The sequence below is a fragment of the Condylura cristata genome, unplaced genomic scaffold (genome assembly GCF_000260355.1).
Source record: "Condylura cristata isolate star-nosed mole 26May11 unplaced genomic scaffold, ConCri1.0 scaffold00019, whole genome shotgun sequence".
Classification (NCBI taxonomy): Eukaryota; Metazoa; Chordata; class Mammalia; order Eulipotyphla; family Talpidae; genus Condylura; species Condylura cristata.
Genome location: NW_004567120.1, coordinates 5,118,836 through 5,129,050, shown reverse-complemented (window position 1 = coordinate 5,129,050; position 10,215 = coordinate 5,118,836). Strand labels below are relative to the sequence as shown.

General features: G+C 34.3%; 1 protein-coding gene across 1 annotated transcript in view; it reads left to right on the top strand.

The window, feature by feature from the left end:
* Positions 1–10,215, top strand: part of RPS6KA6 (ribosomal protein S6 kinase, 90kDa, polypeptide 6) — a 186,168-nt gene that overhangs the window by 43,100 nt on the left and 132,853 nt on the right. Inside the window, exon 3 of the mRNA XM_004685620.2 lies at positions 7,188–7,304. Within this exon, the coding sequence (XP_004685677.1) occupies positions 7,188–7,304 (117 nt within the window). The remainder of the gene's footprint in view (positions 1–7,187; positions 7,305–10,215) is intronic.

The window sequence follows — 10,215 nt, the reverse complement described above, 5'->3', positions numbered from 1 at the left end:
CACAGCTCAACCTAAGACAGACACGGTCCCTTGCCATTTATAATTAAACAAAGGAGGAGCTGTCGGGGTGCCGGGGACCCCAGCCCCATGATTCAGCAGCCAAACCCGCCTGTTGTACACGTGAGCAGTGCTCTGATTGGCCAATGTACACGTGAGCAGTGCTCTGATTGGCCAATGTACACGTGAGCAGTGCTCTGATTGGTCAATGAATGCTATTTAAGCAATTGCCATAACGGAGGGGGGGCGGGGGCGCAGCAGAGAGGAGGCAAGCTAGAGCAAGGGAAGGAAGCAAGCAGGAGGAGCAGGGGGGGAGGCAGCAGGGAGGAGGAAAGCTAGAGAGAGAGAGGCACGAAGGTGAAGAATAAAGGGTCCAGAAGAAGATATATCATGGTGTCTCTCTGTTGGCAGAGAGTGCGCCACAAGTGCCGAAACCCGGGTTCGAACCAGGGACCTTTAGATTCAGTTTCGGCAAAAGCCACAAGGGTGATTTGATTAAGGATATCTTTGTCATCCAAACCAGAATTAATATGGCATAATAGAAAGCTACCAAGACTTCTAGACATTTTTTCTAAGAAGTCATTTGAACTTAAACTGTGAGTTTGTTTTCTCTATCCAGTCAGAAGTTTGGACAAGATGTCCCAGAACTTGTTATTTTGTTATATGTAATACATCTTTGTGATATGTAATACATCTAAAAGCTACTAGCTATTGTGCTTCTTTTCTTTTCTCAGGTGTAGTCCCCATAGAAGTTCCACCACCAATTTACCTGTGCACCCACACCATAATCTCTTGTGCTCTTCCCACCCACATTTTGTTCCCTCTTTGCCCCTGCCTTCAGAATGTCTCTGATTTACAGCTGCCTGTTTATTTTTGTTTTGTTGTATTTTTTTTAATTATTACTGTTTTTTTTTCCCTTATCGCTTATTTGGTTCCCCTACATTTCACCTATTAGTGAAACTATCTGATATTTTTCTTTTTCCTTCTCACCTTTCACTAAGCTTAAGGACTTCTAGCACCATCCATGTTGCTGTGAATGGTTTATATTTTCTGATGTCTAAATAGTACTTCACTGTGTACATATACCACATCTTCTTTATCCAGTCACCCATTTTTGGGCATTTTGGTTGTTTCTAAGTCTCACTTATTATAAATAGTTCTGTGATAAACATAAGAGGGCAGGTATCTTTTTTGTTGATGTTTTTGTGTTCTTTGGGTAGATTTGTAGGAGTAGAATTGCTGAGACATATGGTAGCTCCATTTTTAGTAGACTGAGAAACATTCATACAGCTTTACATAGTGGTTGGACCAATTTGCATTCCCACCAGTAGTGTAGGAGACTTACTTTTTCTCCACATCCTCACCAACATTTGTTGTTGATAGTTGTTTAATATGTGGCATTCTTACTGGCATATAGATGGTTTCTCATTGTGTTTTTTGATTTGGATTTTCCTGATTGTGAGGGATTTTGAAACTTTTTTTTTTTTTAAAGATTTATTTATTTGTACAGAACTGGGGTACAAGCCAGAGATGCGGAGGGTGAGAGGATTCACCAGAGACAGAGTGGGGTACAGAACAGGCAGATCGATGAAGTACACTGCTGAGGGGAGCAGCGGGCGGATCAGGAGAGCTCTGCCTCGCCATGTGGATCACCTCTGGGGCAGGCGGGAATCGAACTCATGGAACTCATGCGGAAGTGGTTTATACTTCTTTGTACTGTGCTTTAACCTGCTGTGCCACCAGTGAGGGCCCGAAACTTTTTTTAAGTATGCCTCTTGGCCATTGGTATTTCTTCTTTGGAGGAGTGTCCTTTAATTTCTTCTGTCCATTTTTTGACTGTATTGTTTACTTTGTTTTTGGTGAGTCCTATGAAATATCTGTAGATTGTTGTGATCAGTCCCTTGTTAGTTGCATGGAGCAGAGCTTTTCTTTATATCAGTGTGGTATCTCTTTTTTTTTGGTTAATGTCTCCTTTGCTGTACAGAAGCTTTTTAGTTTGATGTAATCCCAGCTGTTTATCTTTTCCTTCACTTTCTTTGCTTTGGTGGATGAGTCTTCAAAGATGTTACTGAGGTGCATGTCATGTAGTGTGTTACATATACTTTATGGTCTTGGGTCTTATGTTCAATTGTTTTATCCATTTTGAGTTGACTTTTGTGCATAGTGGTCTAGTTTCATTCTTTGGCTTGTAGTGGTCCAGTTTTCCCATAACAACTTTTTGAACAAACTGTCATTGTTCCATTGTATATTCTTTGTTCCTTTGTCAAAGATTAGTTGTCCATAAATCCATGGATTTATTTCTGGGTTTTCTGTTTGACTTGATTGGTCTGTGTGTCTGTTGTTCAAGTACCATGTTTTAATTATTATGGCTTTGTAGTATAGTTTGAAGTCTGAGAGTGTGATACTTCCATTCTACTTCCTTCTGGTCAGAAGAGCTTTAGATATTCAAGGATTTTGTGGCTCCATATGAATTTCACTAATATTTGTTCTATTTCTTCGAAGAGTATGATTGATATTTTTATTGGAATAGCATCGAATTTGTAAATTGCTCTTGGTAGGATGGCCGTTTTGATAATGTTAATTCTTCTAGTGGGTAAGTCGGGGTTGTCTTTCTATTTCTCTGTGTTTTCTATTTCTTTTAATAACGTTTCATAATTTTCTTTGTAGCGGTCCTTCAATTCTTTTGTTAGGTTTATTCCCAAGCGTTTACTTTTATTTTTTGTTTTAATTATAAAAGGCATGGTTATCTTGAATTCTTCTTCAATGGATTGTTTGTATATAGAAAGGCTACTGATTTTTGTGTTGATTTTGTATCCTACTACTTTACTAAGCTGGCTGATTGTTTTGATTTGATTTTCTGTGGAGATTTTGGTGTTCTCTATGTATATTATCATATCATCTGCAAATAGTGAATAGTTGTACTTCTTTCCTTATTTTGATTCATTGTCTTTCTCGTTGTATTACTGTGGCTAGGACTTCCAGTATTATATTAAAAATAGTAGTGGCGAGAATGGAATCCTTGTCTTGTTCTTGATCTTAAAGAAAAGGCTTTCAGCTTTTCACAATTGAGAATAATATTGGCTCTGGGTTTGTCATATAAGCTTTTATCATGTTAAGGTATGTTCCTTATATCCCGAGAATTTCAAGGGTCTTCATCCTAAATTGATGTTCAACTTTGTCCAATGCTTTCTCAGGATCTACTGTTATGATCATTTGGTTTTTATTTTTATCTGTGTTATATTGGATTACACTAATTAATTTTCATATGTTGAACAATACTTTTGCTCCAGGAATAAATCCTACTTATCTGTGCTGTGTTATCCTTTTGATACATTGCTAGATTCTGTTGGCAAGGATTTTATGGAGGATTTTTATATCATGTGCATTAGGGCAATTGGCCTGTAGTTTTCTCTGGTTTTGGTATTAGTGTAATGTTGTCTTCATATAATGTATTTGTTAGTAGTATTCCTTCTTTCTCAATTTTTGAGAATATGTGTAGTCTAGGTACTAGTTCATTTCTGAACATTTGGTAGAATTTATTTGTGAAGCTGTCTGGTCTGGGCTTTTGTTTTTATGGAGAGTTTTTATTACTGCTTCTATTTTACTGCTTGTAAATGGTCTGTTTAGGTATTCTGTTTCTTCATTATCTGGCTTTGAATGATTATATATTTCTAGGAATTTTTTCATCTCTTCTAGTTTGTTGAACTTTTTTTGTAAATAAATGTTCAGAGTAGTCTGAGTGTTCTTTTGTTTTCTACTGAGTATGTTGTAATGTCTTCTCTTTCTTTTGTGATCCTATTTATGTGTGTTTACTCCCATTTTTATTTTGTGAGCGTGGCTAGATGTTTGTCTAATTTGTTAATTTTTTTAAATAACCAAATTTTGAGCTTGTTGATATTTTGGATTTTTTTTTATTCTGTTTTTTTTTTCCAGTTTGGTTATTATTTTCTTTCTTCTGCTGACTTTGTTGTTCTTTATTATAGTTCTTTGAGATAGGAGGCTAGGTGTTTCTTTGAGTTCTTTCTTGTTCTTTAATGTGAGCCTATATACTTCCTCTTATTACTGCTTTTGCAGTATCCCAGACATCCTGGAAAATGGGGTCCTCATGTGTGTTTGACAAAGTATTTATATTTAATTTATTTTTAGTTTAATTTTTAATTTATATTTAATTTCTTCTTTGGCCTTCTCTTTAATCCAATGGTCTTCCATTAGTGTGGATTTCAATCTCCACAAAGTGGGAAGGTTCCTTGTTTTCTATTTGTGATTTAATTTTAGCTTGATACCTTAAGATCAGAGAAGATACTTGGAAAAATCTTGATCTTAATTAATCTGTTGATGTTTTTCTTCACACACCCATGAGGTCTATGTCTTTATTTAGGGTTCTAGTGACTTTGTTTATTATTTGTCTCTTTTGATCTGTCCATTGGTCAGAATGTAGTGTTGAATTCTCCTACTATATGTATTTTCTCTAATATATGTTTTCAGAGATAGTAATAATTGTCTTATACATTTTGGTGTTCCTTCATTTGGTGACCACATGTTGAGTGTTATATCTTCCAGATGTATTATCCCTTTAATCATAATGTAGTCTCCATCTATGTCTCTTTTTATCTTTTTTAAATTGAAGTCTATTTCTTCTGATAAAATTATAGCTGTTCATGACTTCTGTTTTGGTCCATTTGCTTGTAGGATTGTTTTCCAACCTTTTACTTTCAGTCTTTGGATTTCATTTGTAGTTAAATGTGTTTGTTGGAGATAGCAGAATGTTGGACTTTTTTTTTTAAGATTTATTTATTCATACAGAACAGGGGTACAGGCCAGAGATGTGGAGGGTGATAGGATTCACCAGAGACAGAGCAGGGAACAGAGCAGTGGGCAGGTCAGGAGAGGTCTGCCGCGCCTCCAGGGCAGGCGGAGATCGAACTCATGCAGAAGTGGCTTTCGCTTCTTAATGCTGTGCTTTAACCCGCTGTGCCACCAGGGAGGGCCAGGACTTTGTTTTTTAATCCAGTACACTACTATGTATCTTATTATTGTGGAGTTTAGTCCATTTACATTTAGAGTTAATATTGATCCATTGTCTGCATTTTTGTGGTTTTAGTCTTTGCCTTATTCTGTTCTTATTCATTCCTCTGTTGGTTTTGGTTTTATGACATCTTATATTTTGGAGTGACAGTTCAGTAGTGATCAATTTCTGGAGATTCTGTTTGCTTGAGAGGTCCTTATTTTTCTTTATAGCAGAAGGAGAAATTTATGGGGTATATCCTGTTGGCAATGCTGACTTGGATTTTGTTGAATATGTCTCTCCATTCTCTCCTTGCCCATAGTATTTCTTCATTGAAGTCTGATCTCAGTCTGATTGATACTCTCCTTCATCAACTTCATTGTTTTTGTCTTGGAGTCTTGGAAGCTTTACTGTTATGTGTCTTGCTGTAGTTTTCCTTTCATTGTGGTCATTTGGTGTTCCTCTCACTTCTTTTATGTCTATTTTTATAGACATAAAAATAAAAGTTCTCTTGGATTTTCTCCTTGAATAGTTTCTCTGTTCCTTGGTTTCTCTCTCAGCTTCTTGTGTTCCTACAATTCTTATATTTCCTTTCCTCATTGTATCAGATAGTTCTTGCAGTATTTCCTCATTCTTTTCCCTCCTTACATTTTTTTTACATTTCAGTTTACATTTTCAGTTCTTTTTGTTTCTGTACCTTCTAGAGTATTGACTTGTTCTTCCATTTCATCAATTGTTTCTGTTGCTTTCCTCAGAGTTCTTTAGCCCCTCCTTTAATCATTTAATCTCCTGTGTTTCCTTCATTTCCTTCAAGGATTCTATTTCATTCTTCAGTTCATTAATTATATTTCTTGTATCATTCTTTCCCCTTTTGTCTTCTTATGTTTTTTGAACACAATGAGTTTACATTCTCTATCTGACAGTTAGAGAAGTTCTTTCATGTCATTGTTGTTGAGTTATGTTTTCTGATTTTCATTTTTTGGTGTGTCCTTCCTTCTGGGCTTGCTTGGTTATTTGTATTTTCCTTCTTCCTGTTGTGTGGTTTACAATTTGTCCTATCCATTGTGACACTGTGCCATTGGTACTGCAGGCATCTCTTTGTGGTGCTCCTTTTAGAGTATTGGTAACTGGTGGCTAGACCAAGTCCAGCACTTTTATGCCAGACTCCACAAGGGTAGTGATTCTGTGCTTATGTTGATGGTCACTGTCCCTGAAAATTACTTTCTCCTGTATTCACTCATTTCTAGAATTGGATCATTGTGTGCCTGGCTTCCAGCAATGTTGCAGGGGTAACACTTTTTCCAGTGCCTGCAGTTCACCTTGATGGTAGATCCTCACCTGTTTCTATTGAGTTCCAAAATGTGGGTGTGGTGCCTGTAGCAGCCTTGCTTGACACATGCACTCTCTCTTTCACCTTCATTTGTGGAGACCTCCCTCTGTCAGTTCCCAAGAGGGATTCTTGTCATTCCTTGGATTCCCATGGTGACAAAAGGACTGCATTTTCCCAGTGCCCGCAATCCACCTTGATGTCAGATCCTTCCCTGTTTTGATTCAGTTCCAAAACGTGAGTGTGAGGACTATAGCAGTCTTGCTTGGCGTGCACATGTGCTATCCTGTGCATCTTTATTTGTGGAGCCCACCCTCTCTCTAATTTATACAGTTTCAGTAAAAGTAGAGCTATGTATGGAAATATTTATTTGGGCTTTTCATGCTTTGTCTTTGCTAGTTTCTTTTTCAGTTGTGTGGCCTACTGGGCCTTGAAATAGTTGTATATAACTGAGTACTTAAAATGGTACTATTTAAAATAGCTCTTGAGGTTTACATTTTTTTTTTTTGGTCATGCCCTATAACGTACAAGACTTAATTATCTCTTTTCTTTTTCTACTTCCACCTCAGGAATCATATTCTAGTGAGGATCTTAAGACTTTTTATTAGTAATTGATGTTTTTTTTTCTATCTCCACTTAATTGGGAAGGAAAACTGAATTATGGCTTTTACATGCAGAAATATCCTAGGGGTAGTGGTGGTGTGTCTTCATGTGTTAAAAACAGGTAAATGAGGATAATAATATCTGATAAAACTGTGCTAGATTGAAGGAGTTTATCAATTATTCCATATGATTAAGTTTTAATTGAAACTAATCATAAAATGTTACAACTCCATTTGTGTATTCTTTTTTTTATAGGATGAAGAAGTTGTTAAAGAAATCCCTATAACTCATCACGTTAAGGAAGGATATGAGAAAGCAGATCCTGCGCAGTTTGAATTGCTCAAGGTTCTTGGTCAGGGATCGTTTGGAAAAGTAATGAATGCTTTTTTCCATATGTGTTTTTATTTTAAACATTTAACAAAAAGTTGTATACATCCTTAGAAATCTGATAAATGTGCATTCTAAACTTGTCAAAATATTTATAAGAAAGTAACTTTAGTTTTATTCCTTTTATGGTGATTAAATTTTTTTATCATATTTCTTTATACTTTTTTATAATAATGAAAGTTATCTAATCCCCTGGTCTCACAGATTTCTGTAGGAGTAAATATAGCATGCTATTTATTAGCTACCAATACCAAAGTAGTTTAATATTGGTTAAGAATGGTTATCCATATATCCCTGTTCACATGCTAGCATGCTTGTTCTCTCTTGCTATCTTGTCTGTATTTTTTAACTCTTTCAGAGAAGTCAGTATTTATATATGAATTCACATATGGATATATGAGTTTCTCTATTATCTGTTAAAGTATTATTTATGTATTTAAATTGGAGCAAGTATAAGTACTGGGTTATATATGGCTTATGTAAAACTGCTGCCTTCAAGGAGCTTATACTTTAAGGGAGAAAACAACAAGAAAAAATGATTCTTACATTCATTATTAGAAATGTTTATCAAGTTCTTAATGAATATGGTTCTAAAAAAGAAGTACCTACCCCTGGTTCTTAAGTTTTGTATACCGAATATCTAAAATCTGAAAATTATTGTTTTACACAGTAATGGCTTTTAGAAAAACAGCAACAGCATTTTAAGAGGAGCAAATATAAGGAGAAAATACTAATTTCTGGGTTGATGAGGGAAAATAGGCAATTGAGTAGTGACTATTAAGCTCAGGAAAATTGTAAAAGAAAGACAATTATTGAATATCTGGTGCTTGTAAGACAGTAAGATTTTATCAATGAATATAAATTTCAATTATCTTAAATTAAATTAATGTCTATGTTATATAGAATATAGCATATAAAATATAGAGAAATGTTTTCATAACACTAAAAGAATAAACCAAAATAGATTGTAGTTTGGTAGTGAATTTTTACAGGATATATAAGAAAACAAGGAGATAGGACTTGTATAATTCTACTGGCAATAGTAAAACGAGAAAGAACTTTTAATAGATTCTGGTGATGGTGCATGTTAATAGATTGTAGTGGGAGGAATACCGACTATACAGTAGCTGTGTGCATTATGCACATCTTTATTTTGTAAGATTTCTGAAACTTATATTGTTTTAAGTATTTTGAAATATATTTTTATTATATTAACTTTACAAGGACATAAAGTTATTTTATGTCCAAAATGTATAAATGTATAAGTGCTTAAATACTGAAAAATTCAATGTCACCAGGCAAATATTTCCAACCACTAAATTTGTCTTGTTCATATTATTATTCATATATATGGACATACACACACACATATGTATGTATGTATGTCCACATTATTTCCCCATAAGGAATTTAAAGATTTCATAGAAAAGAAACTAATAAAATAAAGACAGGTCGAGAATTTGATGGAGCCTGAAAAGTTAGAGCAGGAAAGATTAGCTGAAAAGAGGAATACACTCTGTTCACAAATGCATTGCCTATGGGTCTATAGGTGTTCTAGAAATGATACACAGATAAAGACTTAAAATTTCTGCCAGATATTATAAAGAACTTAATGTAAGTAATTGTATGATTACTGATAATTACTTTAAGGCAGGGATAGGTCAAGCAGATTAGAGAACTTTTTCTAATGGAACTTCATAAAGATAATTCATAATAACAATGAAATGTCTTCAGTAACATCTTCATGTTCAGCAACAAATTGATAAATTATCAGTGTAGTCCTTAAAGTCAGAGAATACTCAGCTTTGGGAAGGAACTTTGTTTTAACATAGATATCATAGAAGCCTTTTTAAAATTTCTAATATTAAAATAGAAAATAGTGATCTCAATGCAGTTCATCTATGCAAGAAATACTAAGAAGGTGGATTTTTATTTTCTTGCTTCTACCATGTGAACATACTTGCTTTTCCTTATTACATCTTTTGCATAGGAATTGACTGGATGTGCCATATCATATGCTGAAACTATTCAGGAATTTGGCCATGATTTCTAATCAGACAAATGTAGGGGCAAGTCCAAGAAACTTTGAGCTACAATCTTAAGTTTTTCTGTGAAAGTCTTGTTGATAAAATGCCATGAATTGAATTTTTGCCTATATAAAATCTTGGCACATTAAACATCCTTGTAGTCTATTTAATTGAAGAAAAAACAACTATTAAGTTCAATTGTAAAATTTAACATTAAAAAAGTGTGCATTGTTATCATGATAGATACATATAAACTTCTGAACTAAGCAAACCAAGAATAATAGTGATTATCAAAGCATAGATTGAAATGTGCTAGAACAAAAAAGTATATTCATTCTTTTAAAGCACAAATTAAAAACATAAACAATATGCTTGAAATTATCAGATTAGTCATCTTCATATGTCATGTTAAGTCATATTTCTACAAAGCACACATTTTAATATTCATAGGTTTAAAAAGCATTTTTGCTTTTGTGATAGCAAAACCTTTAACTATAGAAGATGAAAATGATTTTCTGAAAAATATTAAATCAGTTCTTTCTTACATATTTGGTTGACTATGAAGGCAGTTCTTTTTAAAGTGGTTGAGATTTATTAATTTTGAAGAAAAAAGCAAAAGCAGAACACCCACCATTATCACTTTTGTCCTCTTTACCTCTTTCTACCTACTATTCTCTTCACCTCTGGTAACTTTAGTTTGATTACTGATGTGTACTACTTTATTTTAATTTTAATTTGCCACTTCATCTACTTTGTTTCCTTATATTACCTGTATAGGTGAAATCATTTACCCATTGTCTTTATCTTTTTATATAGCTTCACTTTGCATAATCCCCTCAAGTTCCTTCCATTTTGCTATACTTAACATT